Source organism: Nycticebus coucang, chromosome 3 (genome assembly GCF_027406575.1).
Source record: "Nycticebus coucang isolate mNycCou1 chromosome 3, mNycCou1.pri, whole genome shotgun sequence".
Taxonomy (NCBI): domain Eukaryota; kingdom Metazoa; phylum Chordata; class Mammalia; order Primates; family Lorisidae; genus Nycticebus; species Nycticebus coucang.
This window is the reverse complement of record NC_069782.1, coordinates 133,026,150-133,041,132: the sequence shown is the minus strand read 5'-3', so window position 1 is coordinate 133,041,132 and position 14,983 is coordinate 133,026,150. Positions and strand designations below refer to the sequence as shown.

The following is a 14,983-nucleotide window of genomic DNA, read 5'->3' as shown; positions in this document are numbered from 1 at the left end:
TCCTGTCTCACCGGTGTGTCATCAGTGCTGTCCCTTTGCTATGAACCTCAGGGACTAGCAGGAAGTTCAGAAGGGCCCTGAGGCTGTAGGAAGGGGTGCAGGGCTCTAGCTCAGGCTTCTCCCCAGAGGGACAGTAGTGGGAACAGATTGTGTAGGTCAGATTTTGTATGTGAGGGCCTTTCTCTCCTTCTCCTGTCCTCCTGGGCCAGGCAAGCCTTCCAGAGTAGCCTGAGGCACTGTAGAACCTGATGGTGACAATCTGGCCCCAAAATGCCTTCATTGCCAGGCACCTAAAAAGTTTCCAAACCTTCCACATGCTAATACCTTTCCTTCAAATCTACTTTTCATCAGAGGACCAGTTTAGTTGTCCAACATAGCCAAATATTTTCTGAGCACCTGCTGTGCGCCAAAGCATTGAGCTAAGGCTTTAGAATACTGAGATGAATCACACATCTCTGAAACACTGTGATTTCCTGAAGTGACTGATTCAGAGTAAGTTCTGAGAATCAACTGCAGCAAATTAACCTGGAGATTGCTAAGTGTCGATGTCTAAGCCTCAAATCCTGGGTCTCCTTATGCAGAATTTCAGAGAGGGGGCCCCAGGCACCTGTAATTTTGGGATGCCCCTCATAGAATCTCATTTGATCTAAAGTTGGGGAATCAGTGGAAATTAGCTACTTTCAAAAAATGTAATGACCTCAATTTTGTGTTCATTGTACAAAATACATATACATAAAAAGAGGGAAATTAAAACTACTTGTTTTAATCCTACCCTTCTAAGATAATCATCCTTAGCATTTTATGGATGCCCCCGAGATGTGAGCGTATCTATGTGTATGTGTTTACATATACTCGTATACAGAGTATTGTGATGTCCACAGAGTAGCTAACAGTGTGCGAGGCTCTGGTCATGGACATACAGAACCCCTGCAGTCTGGTTAAATGATACGTGGAAGCTTGAAGCCCAGCCTTGGTCACCTGCTCACCTGCTCCGACCTTTTACCCGCAGGTATACATCATCAACGTGACCTGGTCCGACTCTACCTGCCAGACCATCTACCGGAGGTACAGCAAGTTCTTTGACCTGCAGGTGAGTTGCTTGAGCTCAGGTGGTGGCCTGAGTCTCTCTGGAGGGCTGGCCTCCCTCATGTCCTCACTCATCTGACATCCCCTAGTAGAGTCCTCGGGGTCAGAGCCCAAGTGGAGCAGAGGGACAGAGAGGGATGCTCAGTGGTGGGGCTCAGCCTGTTCCAATCTTGGGTATTGCAGGCAGACATTGTTGGCTTCCTCAGATGATCTGAACAGTCATGTTTTGTCACCCCGCTTTGCCTGGGGTGGGTAGGAAGCTGCTGTGGAGAGGTGGGAGGATGGCCACAGTGCTGTGTGCCTGAGCAGACATGTCAACACACATCCAGGGTGAGACACAAGGCACCACATCATCTTTGCAGGCAAAAAAAAGCAAACATATAGAGAAGACTGAAACAGAAAATAAGCAATTGTTTGAATTGCAGACACAACTGGACATACCACTGTGTCTGTCTAACCCAACGAGGCATTTGCCACCCAGCTTGCACATGTGGATGGTAGGTGTGTCTCTAATACACATAGGCATGTTCACATGGTGGATGGTAGTATGGATCCTGGAGTTACCACTGCAGACATCCCCTTGGTGACAGCTAATTTAGTTAGGCATCTTTTGGTTACAAGTGACAGTTTTACACTCACACTGGCTTAGATGAAAAGGAGACATGGTTAGAAGGATATGCCAGGGTCCACAACCAGGGTCCACTCCCTCCTTGGCAGGCCATTGGTGGTGAGTCTTCTTGAGAGGTCTGCCTGCATGTTTGTGCCCTAATACCTGATTTTATCTCCTTGTCCTTATCCTTGTAGCTATGAGACAAGCCAAAGGTGAGCCAGCTTCCTGTGTTGCAAATCCTCTCCTAATCCAACAGCACAAGATTGAATGTCCCACTGAGTGTGGGGTTGAAAGCCACTCCTTATCCTTCAGCCTCTTCCTCCTCCCCCCTCAATTCCTGTCCAGTCTCCTTGGGTGCAGTGTGAACTTGAAGGGTTTGCAGACACCCTATCAATGGGTGAAGTGTGCTGGGCAGGAAATGATCACTCATTCGGGAAGAGGCAGCCTTGAAAGGACCCATTGATGAGCAGGAGGGGGCCTGGGAGCCAGTGGGAACTTCCAAACCAGAACTTTTCTTCTCCCTCTTCCTTTCTGGTCCCCCAGCCACTCCAGAGTTGCAGACTCTCATAAGAAAGGAATGCTGCTCCCCCACCCCATCTCTCTGTTGCCTGGAGGGGGACACACAGGCAGGGAGCAGCTTGTGCAGTGTGCTGCTTTGGCTTGGGAATGGCCATGAGCAGAGCCAGGCTTCACCCTGAGGGTCATGGCCAGCCTGTCCGTTTGGGAAGGGCTGGGGTTGGTTCACCTTTGAACCAAGCGTAGCATCTTTGTGAACCCATGTTGCATACCCTGGTGACTTGTCCTTTGGAAAAATCTTTCTTATTTATCAGAGTTACTGATGTTAATGTGGCGGCTTCTACAGAGGGAGTTGCTAACTCCATATCTGGCCATTGGTGGACCTCAGAACTCAGCTTTCTGAGAGTGGTTTAGGGTTTAGGCACTGGAGACACATGGCCTGGAACTGGTTACTGGCTCCGGCACCATGTGACTCTGAGCAGGTTCCTTACCTTCTCTAAGCTCACTTTCCTCATCGGTGGAATGAAGATGTGACTAGTACCCACCCAGCAGGGTTGAATGGGCTGCCCCATGTTGTTCTGACACTTGTTTCCCAGCGAGTTGCCTGGTGTTGCCCGGTGCGGGCCCGGGTGTAGGGCCACCCCTGGTGCCACTCTGCTGCTTTCCTCACTTGGCCTCATCTGTGCTGACGGGCTGCCCTGTGCCTGGCCCTGTGCCAAGGTATTCTGAGTGACAGGAGCCCTGGGCCCTCTCTAGAGCTGGCCTCTGGGGAAGAAGGGGAGTGGGTTGGGCTTGCAGTGTGGCCCACAGGGGCAGGTCTCAGAAAGGTTTTGCTCTTTCCCTGTAGGCTGAACCCCTATGGACCCTGATGGGCCCAGGCTCACTGAGCCAGTTTTCCTGGGGGAAACTGCTGAACTGGCTTCACCAGCTCATGGCACTGGGTCTCCTGGTGACCACAGATGCCTTTGTGATTCTGGTGGAAGCTCTCTCCCAGAAAAAGAGTTTATATGTGCAATTTTACTTATAGTGTCTGATGTTCACAGACCCTCCTGTGGGCCTCCAGTAAGGAACCACTGCGCAAAACCAGTTCAGATCATGAATCTTACATAATCACATCTGGTACTACTTGGGTACCATTTGGGGGTCTATATGTGGCACTCAGGTAATAGCAGGGGGCCTGCCTACTCCTTCAATGGGCCTTGGGGTCTTCTCCCTCCCCCTGTCCCAGCATGGGTCCCCCTGCCCTTCCCCTCTCTTTTTTCCCTCTTCAAAAGGTGTCTTCTGGGCCTGGTGGAGATTGGGTTACCACAAGGAGGTCCTGGGTTCCCACCTCTCGAATGTAACCTGGAAATTACGTAAAGTCATATGAAGTCCCTTATCCTTTCTGGCCGTGAATTGAGAGCCACAGGATACATGCAGATCCAATTTCATCTGGAACAGCACATGTACACTCTAGTTCTCCCTCTGAGGGGTGCACGGAGAGATGGGCAGCTGTGCCCTGGCCTCCACACTCCACAGCCAGCAGGCCAGGAGACATGCGAAGGGTGCTCTGTCACACATATGAGCACAAACCCCACGGTCTCTGTTTTTCCATCTCTCTTCAGAGCAGGTCTGCATCAGCACAGCACCCCCCCACCCACCCTGTGTGCAAACAAGATTTGAAGCAGAGGGCGGCACCTGTGGCTCAAAGGAGTAAGATGCCAGCCCCATATGATAGAGGTGGTGGGTTCAAACCCAGCCCCAGCCAAAAACCACAAAAAAAAAAAAAAAAAAAAAGATTTGAAGCAGAATATCTCTCTGGGTTATTATCTTCAAAGCTTCTGCCAGGACCTAACTGCCCTGTGTGTGGAGCTCTCAAGAAATCCTTGGAAATGAACAATCTCAGATATACACCAGGGCACCCATCCCTGAGAGCACAGCGAGTAGGAGGGAGTCAAGAATCGGAGGCTTGGAGAAGAGGAGCCAGTGTCCCTTTGGCATTAACGAGACTTCAGCAGCATACTTAGTTCTCTGGTGGCCCACTGGGGAGCTGTTCATAGGCGGTGGGGAGAGTCGGTGGGTCGGGGAAGAGTAGAGAGAAGCTAGCATCGCCCAATAACTGCTCATTCCACGCCTTCTGACCGCACAGAATAGGCTCCTTATCTTAGTGCTCCGCCCACGCCCCACCTGTGTTCTCCATTTACTGGCTGCTGCCGCTGCCTGTGAGGCCCTGGATTGGGGTTGCCCCATAAATATGAGATGCCCAATTAATTTTAAATTTCAGAAAAGCAGCAAATGCTTCTTTTAGTATAAGTAGGTTTCAAATATTGTATGGCATATACTTATACTAAAAAAGTTCTTTGTTGTTTACCTGAAATCCAGATTTTACTGTGCATCCTGTATTTTCACTTGTGAAATCTGCAAGTCCTACCCTGGGTGGGAGTGTAAGTGTGAGGACGGGAGTAGACAGGTGACGGATAGGCCAGCCCGGCCTTGCAGAATAGTGAATGTGCCTGTGCTAAGGTCACCGAGGCAGTGGTTCTTGCGCAGTGTGGAAGCGGACATTGAGAAGGACAAGGCTATTTCCTCCCAGGAGTCTGTATCTAGTGGGGAAGGCAGACTTTTCAGCAATTAATTTCACTCCAGACAGAATAGATTGAGGTACAGGTAACTTGGTGTGGGATGAAGAGGAAGGAAAGAGCCGCCTTCTTAGGAAGGGAATGAAGATGCCCATATGGTCTTGACTGGTGACCGCAGCCTAGAGTGACAGAGCCACACACTCCCAACCCAGTTTGGGGAGATTTGGTTGCTTTTTGAGAATCCTAGTTATAGGGGTAAGTCATGTCCCTAATATAGACAACTACGTTAAATTGTACATGAACTTCATGGCCACTCTGCATTGGTTTCTTCCTTTCTTCCCCCTGCCCATCCACGCGTCCACCTTCTATGTCCCAGGCAGGATGCCAGCTCGGGGGATACACTGGTGATCCAAACCAGATCTGGTTCCTGCTTTTATGGGCCTTACAGCTTAGTGAGGAAAGATAGATTGAGTTTGAAAAAAAAAAAATAACAAAACAACCGAACAATATTATTTTATACTATTCCAGATGTTACAAAGAAAGGTGCTATAGATATATGATAGGGCAACTTTATGCTCTGGGATCAGGGCAGGCTTCCTGAAGAAGTGTGTTTTTTCTGACAGATCAATGAATTATTTTATCTTATTTTACTTTTGAGATCAGTTCTTTTGTGCTTGCATGAAACAAAAGACTCTGTTCCCAGATAAATGCATGAATGCACAGCTACAATTCTAATAACCTTTTCGGTCATTCACACTCCCCTGAAACCCGTCTGGGAGCACCAGGATAAGCCCCTCTTCTCTGCTCCAGACCTTTTTCCCTCCTCTTATCTTCTGCCTTCAGACCAGTGGTTCTGCCTCCTCCACTCAGGGGGTGCTGCACACTGAGCCTAGCCCCTCTCCCTGCCGATGCAGAAGTCCAGGCATGGAGACTTTAGACCTGTGTTGTCCAGTATGGTAGCCACTAGCCACAGGTGGCTATTATTTAAATTTAATTTAAAAATTAAATTTAAAAAATTAATTTAAAATTAAATGTTTCATTCCTTAGCACACTTGCATGGACTCAGTAGCATAATGGCAAGTTCTATTGTCCTATGCTAGTTTAGACCATCCGGAACACACGACAGACTTGACCTGGCTTTCTGTGCACCCCAGACTGTTCTGCCACCCTCCTCCCCAGGTTGCCTTCTAAAGTCTTGCAGGGCCCCAGCAAGGAGAGGGAGACTTTGTTCCTGAATCGTGTACCCCATGCACAGAGCATTCGATTCAGCAGCTATTCCAAACACCTCTTCTGGAAACCAGGTCAGCTTCCAGAGAGGGCTTCTAAGAGCATTTCATGTGTCAAGTGGGGAAGAGGAAAGGGTGAGGCTTTTGGTCTCCAAGTGGAAATAGGCTTCTTCTAAAAATAATTCAGTACTCAGCCCTACCTAACCAGAAAAGGGACCTGTCCCGGAGAGAGCTGACCAGGACAAGGACTTTGAGGCTTGTTTGGTTATAAAGGGACTGGGTTGCTTGGAGGTGCAGTTCAGGGATCGGGGGAAGGACTGCAGATAAGTTGCCTTCTTGCTGGTGGCTGGTCCACATTTCCAAGCCTCTGTTGACCTTGCCTGGGTCCTTCACTGTTAAGTGTCTCCCCCATGGCCTGGTCCCACCGAGGAGGGACCGGAAGGCTCTCTGAAGTCCTGGCTTCACAACCTGCCTTACAAGGCGCTGGCTACAGTAATTGCTCTGCAAACATTGGCTCCCCGGTGCTGCTGGTGCTTTAGTCTGAACTGCAGCCAGCTGGTGCACAGGGTTAATATTTGATCAGAGCCAGGAGAGGCTCTTTAGCTTCCCCTGCACTTCTTGGAAGATGGAGTTAAGAGGGTTGTTCAGGTTTGCTCATTTTCTCTAAAGGACTTAACCTTTTTTCAAGAGCTTTTCTTTCTCTTCCTTCTTCATCCCTTCAGATTCTCCACCCACACACCCCTACTTTCCAGCTCTCACATTGCCTGGCTAGTGATGGGTGAACAAAACTGTAATCCCTGAATCATTAAAAACCGGCCTTGGAATGGATGTGGATATGGGTGTGGGTGTGTTATGATGTAATTTATGGAGATGTATGGATCATTGCATTAGAATGCAATGCTATGTGGGATCATTTTTAGAATTAGAAGATTTCTTATTCCAAGTCCTTCACGTTGTAGGTGAAAATCTGTGTTGATTTTTCTATTTATTAAATTTATATGAGCCTTTATTAGGTTCCATGTCCAGAGCAGGCCTCATTTGAAGTCAAACCAGCATGATCCTTGGTGTATGCCAGAGATCAGCTTGAGGGCAGAAATGACAGGGAGGGGTCTCCTGCGGGTGCTTTGCCTTTTAATCAGGGAGGGAATTTGTTAGAGATCATTGACCCTAGAGGCAAGGGGATAGAAGACTGGGGAGGTAACCTGCCAAGTGCTAAGAATGATTTTGTACCCAGGATTCCAGAGAGTTTCAGCACCCTCTGGGCTGGCCAGGCAATTCCAGCTTCAGCAGTGCAGTGAGCTGTGAGTTATTGTGAATACTCACACACCCTAGACAAAGGAGAACATCGGCCTTGACTGAGGTCAGTCATCAGGCACAGGCAGGCACAGAGAGCCTCATGTTGTTTGCTGTGGCAAAAATGGGAAACAACTTACATGACCATCCATGGAGAGTTGCTAAGTAAATTGTGATATTCTTATACTAATTAGCACAATAGAACAAATGAGATTGAGCTCAATTCCATGGATGGATCTCTAAGAACTGTTGATGAATGAACAATCCATTTTTCAAGACAATATTTTCAGTATAATAACAATTGTACAAAAACCCTCCTAACAACAAGGTATATATGTATGCAAATAATTTTAAAAGCCCAAACTAGAGGACTGTAGCCCAGATTGGTAACAAAGTAATCTCCAGACTGGGATTAGGGACATCACTGGGAGGAGTGGTTGATCAAAGGGGAACCTTAGCCTTAACCTGTGATGTTTTACTTTTTTTAAACAGGAAAGTACATTCATGTGTTATTTGCAACATATATTTAATAATTAAAGAGATGCCTCTGGAAGGGTCGGGAAAATGAGATGTCTAAAATAAAATACACCCTCCTGGTCATGACAGCATAATGGGACAGAAAACACAGGTTAAAAAAATGGACATTAAGAGCATATCTAGTAAGAGAAAGAAAATGAAAATAATTATAAAACCACACACATTACCTCATATTTCCAGGACCATCATTCTAGATCATTCCTGTGGAATATAAACTGGTTAGATTCTGTTATAACCAACTCCAGGGACCTGTCCAAATTATCTTGTCAAACTGGAATCTTATACTGAAATATTACTCAAAATCCATGAACTGTGTATTGGAGCAAGAAGTACTTGGGCAGCAGTTCATGTGTCATGACGAAACCATACTAAAGAGTTGTGTGGTGGAGCACCATGTAAGGAGCACCGTGTAAGGGCCTGTGCTGCAGGGCCAGGATGGTTGGGGTCCAAGACCAGCTCTAGCCGTTACTAGCTATATAAGCTTTGAGGGTTAATAATAATACCTACCTCGTAGGGCAATGGTAAGAACAGAATGAGAGAATCTCTTGTAAAGAAAACCCTTAAAATAGTGACTAACACAGATTCTAGACAGGGAAGTTAAAACGTCACCAATCAGGCCCTCAGAAAATTTAAGAGAAAATAATTAGGGATCCCCACTCCATCTGGAGACAGAGGTTTCTTCCTGTACTGCATTAATATAGAATTCACTTTCACCAAATAGCTGGGTCTGCCTCCAGATAGGAGAGGCAGATGGTGGTAGTGTTTTCTAGATAAATATTTTTCACCTCTGGCTCGGCGCCTGTGGCTCAAGCGGCTAAGGTGCCAGCTACATACACCTGAGCTGGGGGGTTCGAATCCAGCCCGGACTGCCAAAACAACAATGACAGCTACAACCCAAAAATAGCCAGGCGTCGTGGAGGGCACCTGTAATCCCAGCTACTTGGGAGGCAGAAGCAGGAGAATCGCTTGAGCCCGGGAGTTGGAGGTTACTGTGAGCTGTGATGCCACAGCACTCTACCCAGGGCGACAGCTTGAGGCTCTGTCTCAGAAAAAAAAAAAAAAAAGATACTTTTCACCTCCCAAATTTAATTACAAACTCACTTCCCTCCCAGTGCTGCTGTTAGGAATATACCATTTTTGAAAAGTAATTATTAGTTGACAGCTTTTCCTTGATCTTGGAAAGAGGATCTTTGATATTCTTGATAGAATAGGGAGGGAGTCCACAGGCTGTAGAGCTTCCCGGGGCTCTGGGAATTTGGGACTGGTTACCTTCCTCCTGGGGGCTGTCTCGCCTGTTCCCTTTTATCTTGCCCTGCGGCTTGAGGGTGAAGTCCAGCTTCCTGGGGTCTCTCCTGATTCCCCTCTGGCAGGTCCTGGTGGGGATGGGAGTTAGGGCCTGGGTAAGATGGTACCTCGAGGCAAGCTCTGGATGGGAAAGCTGCCTGCTATGGAGTTTTAATCCCAGAGTGTCTGGTGTCCAGCTGGATGGTGTTGGCCTCTTGAGCAGATAGATTTTGCAAGTTCTTGTGCAGCTGTTCAACTCCACAGGTTTACGAAGACTCTTGTGCTTAGGAGGCAAGATGTGGCCTCTGATAAGATGGAGAGAGGTGATGAGAGGGCAGTGGCAATGGGGAAAGAGCGTCTGGGAGAGGCGTCTGTACATCTGTGCATAAAAGCAAATAAGACTAAGAGAGCTGAGCTTGGGACCTGAGAACCACCACATTGGGGCCTGTCATCTAAACATCCATAGGCAGAGTCTATAGATACAAAGAGGGCAGAGGAACTTATCTGACACTCTGAAGCTGCCCAGAGTTGTTGGTCATGCACCATGCTACAGGTATACTTGTGAAATCCAACTTCTGCACAGATGATACTCAGTCTGTGAGCACCTTTTTAGATAGCTGTGTGCATTTGACCCAGGCACTTACCTCTTGGGCCCAGGGGATTCAGCCATATCCTGTTTCCAGTGGACATTAAGGCCCTATCAGATCAGACCCTTCTCTGTGCATTGGGAAATCAGAAGTCATCTCTGTTCTTTGTTGGTCCCCTAGCCTCTCCCTGGGGTCAGGGTGGGAAGTTCACAGTGGGGGAAGCTCCTTTGTAAACTGAGGATAATTGTAAGAGAAGCTAGAAGGTCTGCTGAGCATTAAACCATGGTACTGCCAGGTGAGGTAGTAGCTCTCGCCTGTAATCCCAGCACTCTGGGAGGCCTAGGCAGGTGGATTGTTTGAGCTCAGGAGTTTGAGACCAACCTGAGCAAGAGCAAGACCCTGTCTCTAAATATAGATGGATGTTGTAGCAGGCACCTCTAGTCTTAGCTACTTTGGAGGCTGAGGCCAAGAGTTTGAGGTTGCTGTGAGCTATGACACCACAGCACTCTACCAAGGGTGACAAAATGAGACTCTGTTTAAAAAAAAAAAACCCTTGGCACCATTCACTAGGACTAAACATTTGGGTACAGTCTTATGGGCTTTGGGGAAGGATGCCTGTTCCCCCAGTGACCATCCAGATGGACTAATGAGACTGTCCCTTTTAGGGGAGAAATCAGCTGTGTGCAAATATCACAAGATTAGGAAGTACACATTTGTCAAATGATGTCAAACCATGTCCACTGGGGAATTGCCAGTAGCAGTGAAATTTTGACAACCAAAAGGCCCTTAAAGATCACCTAGCAGGATGATAAGTATCTGGCACTCATGTTGCCATTTTCCAGTCCTGCCCACAGCAGACATCATTAAGTGATCATGGCTCTCTCCATTTCTTTGCCCTTGGCAGACATTGTTAATCAATCAGGAGCCTAGACATGGTCTCATAATTGTTCTAAAAACAAAACCAAAAAGTTTCAGGAAGCCACTACCTATCAGTTGGCAATGGCACCATGAGGTAAAACTGATTTGCCATCTTCTGATCTTGTTCATTTCAGTTATTTGACAGATGAAAAAATGAGGCCCAAAGAGGGGAAATGACCACTGTAAAATCACAGGACCAGGAAGTGATAACAGGACTAGAACTCAGGTGCTCTAGTTTCTAGTTCATGCTAGCTGCCCACCCAGAAGTCCTCTCTCTGTGTTTGGTGAGGAGGGCAGAAAACTTCTGTTATGTCACCAAAAGAGCTCCTATGGGAGGGGTGGGCGCCAGTCACCTGCCACCTGTGCAGAGCATGAGACTTCTGTCTAGCTGAGTCAGTGGCATCTCCCTCACAGGCTTGGCAGCTTTCTAAAGCTCTGCCCACACCTCCTGCCCACTGCCACCCGCCTCCTATTGAATAAGAACCCCCATCCCTGGTGGGGTAGCGTCCGAGTCAGCACACACCACTTGCATGACTGCTGGGAACTGCATGCCTTGTTTTCCTGGTGTAAGGTGTCGTGTCAGGGTGTGTTTGGGAGTCACCTCAGGGAGTGACTGCCTCTGCCACCTCCCCACTCCTATAGTCCTAGGCCTAAAGGTCCAACCTAGAAAACTCAGCTCTGCCCCCACCAGGCTCCCATCTACCCTCTTTGCATAACCAGTCGGCTGGAAGTGTGTAGTGGGACAGTGCCCCACTCCAAACTGGAGAATGAAGGGAAGGAAGATCCAGGTGAGTGTTGTGCGTGTGTGTACGCGTGCACACACATGTGTACTCTGTGAAGCTTCAGCCATGACCCTTCCCTCTTCCTGCCAGAGGGAATTTCAAGTCAACCCTGGCACTTCTGGATGAGCGCCAACTAGGTGCCTGGCAGCATGGGTGATACTGGGGACCCTGAGGTGAAAATTTGGGTTGTCCTGGTGGAAGAGCCAGGCTGAATGCCTTCTTTGACCTTCAAGGGAGCCATCAGCTGGTGGAAGCATCGAGACACACACTGAACAGGTGTTGTCGCAGTGAGCCAGTGGCCCAGGGTGTAGAGCCCCTCATCAGGCCTGCATGCCTTGGGCATCCTGTATGGACCTGGAGGTCTCAACATCTTCGTCCTTCCACCCTCCCACCCCTCCCTGAGGTTTTGCTTTTGTTTTGACTCTTATGGAACTAGGCATGTGGAGCAGTCATAGGCATAGGGTGGGAACCTATGGAACAGGTTCTATGGGAACCTGAGTTGTAGCTTTTCTGAGGGAAGACAGAGATGTTTCATCCCTCTGGGAGGTGATCTGCTACCAGCAGGCTGAGATGTGAACTGTACTGACTCCCCTTGTCAGCAACTTGCCAGTCTAGTCTGGACCTTGGCTCCTAGATCATTTTAGTTGTTGCCATCCCTGAGTCTCAGGGATGCTCCTTTAGATCAGACCATTGTAGGAGTCGTTGGAGAACAGGGGCTGTTTCCTTTATTTCCTCAATTTAGCTGGAGCCAGGGAAAAACAATTTCAGATCCGCCTGGATACCTCCACAGATGGATGACATCAGGCTCTCCAAAAGGGCTTGTGGGATGCCTGGTGCCAAATTCCTAGCTTTCCAAGTGGGGCAGAATCTCACAGTGATGAAAAGCTCAGGCTGTGTTATCAGACTTATTTGGGTTTGTGCCTTAGCTGTGTCGCCTGGGTGAGGCTGTTACCTAACCTCCTCAGGCCCCACCTTCTCATTTGCACATTGGCTCTAATTGCAGAACCTGTCTGTAGAGTTGTGAGATTTACGGAGATAAAGCGGGGAAAACCATCATCATCCAGCCTGGAGCAGCTGTGAGGCATTATTGTTATGAGACTGTTGCTGATGCCTCTGGCCCTCCTGGAGAAGGGAAGGGGCTCTAGGTTCCTCCCTGTGAGCACAGTGTCTTCCCAGCCTGGACTAGGGGAACATTTTTCCCAGCCACAGAAGGGTCTGGGGTAACTCCAAGCTGCAGTAAATCAGTCCTCCGAAACTGGCCAGGAGACAGGCCCCACAGCCAGCCGGGGTTTGACTCCATCTGCTAATTACAAAGCCTTTATCTCAGCGGTTCTCAACCTGTGGGTTGCGATCCCTTTTTAACAATGAAACTACATTGCAGCATTAGGAAGAATCACTGCTTTATCTGCTGCTCAGCGGGACAAAGTGACCAGTTCAACCACTTGGGAACTTTGACTTCAGTGCTAGCTGGAGGGCTGGGGAAGAGGCTGGGAATGGGGGTGGTCTGTGAGGCTAAATGGACAACATTCAGATATACCTTAAAAAAATACAAACCAAACAGGAAGCCTGAGGCTGGTGTTTGGGCTGGAGATGAGATGCTGGCACAGGGTTGAGGTGTGCCAAGCTGGCCATTCTTCCCACCCAGTGTGGAGCAGCGTCTCAGAGGGCAGCTCTGGTGAAGGCCAGCCTGTCTCCGTCCCCGAGGAGGCAGACTTGTTCTGTCCTGGGATTCCCAGGGCTTCACTCCTCATCTTGGACCCTTCGAGGAGGAATCCTACACATTGCAGTGGGAGGGTGTAAGGGAGTCCTCGTGTGCCTGCCCCTCGCTCTGTCCAACACTGTAGTGGTGTGGGGACCATGACAAAAGAGGCTGGGCTAAGACATCTGCCAAAGTACCAAGAAAATCATGTAGAAGGACTCAAAAATGAGAGGTCCTATCCACTGCTGTATATATTGTTGGTGTATATTGGGAAAAGACTGCCACTGCCTAAGTCTGGCAGTTGGGGACACTATGGGCTAGTTTGGAATAACTGAGTTTCTCTGCTGTGGAGTTGAGAACCAGTGTGAGGACGGTAGGGACCTGGGTATGTGCCCTGGCGGGGTATCCCAATCACCCGTGGACTGGATTAAAAATGCATCCAGATCCCCTCTCCCCACTAGTCTCCTAAATCTGTCTAGGGCTGGGTCCCTGTGTCTGGTGTTCCAACAGGCTTGATTCTGACACGAAGCCGACTTGAGAACTGTGGAGTCTTGAAAAGAGGAGACTCTGGGCCTAATGAGTCCCTGTCCCAGCTGTAGACCGTGCCTGCAGGTGGCATCAGTCCTGCTTTGCTCCAAACTACTTCTGCCCACCAGGGCTCAGGCCCTGGGCACCAAGGGCTTCCCTCCCCTCTGTACTTTCTCTTCCACTTAGGAAGGGCAAGAAGGAAGGAAAGAGCCCAGGGACAAACCTTGACTTGTTCCCCTGTGCCAGGGGAGGGTGAGGAGCCCTGGAACTGGTGGGAATTCTCTGTAATGTAACTTGTGTTCACACGTGTTTTGTGCTGGGCACTGTCCCAGGCCCTCTCCATTGTTACCCCTGGACTACTCCCAGTCCACCCTCTGGTGATACAGTCACCACCACTCTTCCCCATTTTTTTGAAAGATGAGGGTACTAAGGTCACATAAGGACCTCAAGGTCACACAGCCGAAAGGTGGAGGAGCCAGATTCAAACTGCTTAGCCTGGCTCTAGAATCCCATGCTAAACCCTTCCCCTCTGCTGCCACTGTGATGCAGCCCTGACCTGGCCCAGAGCTCTGCAGAGCTGGCCTTGGAGGCCTTGTGCCACTGAGAGGAGAGGTCTCCTTTTCCTCTCTTGCCAGGAAGGCTTGAGCTATGGAGCAGGTGGGTTGGCTAGCCTCTTCAGATGGGCACTGCCCTGACCCCCTGCCCAAGGTGGGCAGGGTTTAGGCTGGGCACAAGGAGAGAGAAAGCATCTTGGATTTTCCCTGTTGCATTCTGTGTCTCCTCATTTTCTCTATTTCTTCCTCTCTCTCTCTCTCTCTCTCTCATTTCTGAGGCTCCCTGAGCCACCCTAGGTATGGCTCTGTTCCTGTGACATTTCTCCGAGCCTCTCTGTAGGCGTTTTCTCTCACTCGGGTTCTGTCCACGTAGGTCTGTGGGTCTCACTCTGTGAGCTCCCATGTCTGGGAGAAGGGGAGGTAGAAGCCCGCTCTGATCTGCATGGGAGGCTCCAGCTGGGATTAGCTACTGCAGAAGCCCTGGCAGGGAGGGGAGCTGCTTCCTTCTCAGGGGGGCATGGGGAAGGGGATGAAGCTTTTTTCCCCCAGGAAGCTCTCACTTACAGGCTTTCCTTTGGGAGTCAGGTGGCAGTCTTGGCACACCAGTGAAGAGACTGCCCTGCCATGGCTCTTTCCCCCTCCTAGAACAGGTACCACTTTCTCCCTCTCCTGGGCCATATTGTGCCTAGGACACTTATGTCTGCAAGGAGCTGGCGGAGGTCTCAGCCCTCAGCCAGCCTACCTTCAGAGAGTAGGGTCCACGGCTAGGGGCATGGAGGGCAGATGCCTTGGGTTGGCTCTTCCC

At 49.2% G+C, this 14,983-nt stretch overlaps 1 protein-coding gene across 7 annotated transcripts in view; it reads left to right on the top strand.

Moving 5' to 3' along the window:
• The window catches only part of SH3PXD2A (SH3 and PX domains 2A), a 241,257-nt gene that overhangs the window by 48,162 nt on the left and 178,112 nt on the right, over nucleotides 1-14,983 (top strand). For all 7 annotated transcript variants that reach the window (XM_053583135.1, XM_053583133.1, XM_053583131.1 and 4 more), the window contains exon 2: nucleotides 1,010-1,090. In XM_053583135.1, the coding sequence (XP_053439110.1) occupies nucleotides 1,010-1,090 (81 nt within the window). The remainder of the gene's footprint in view (nucleotides 1-1,009; nucleotides 1,091-14,983) is intronic.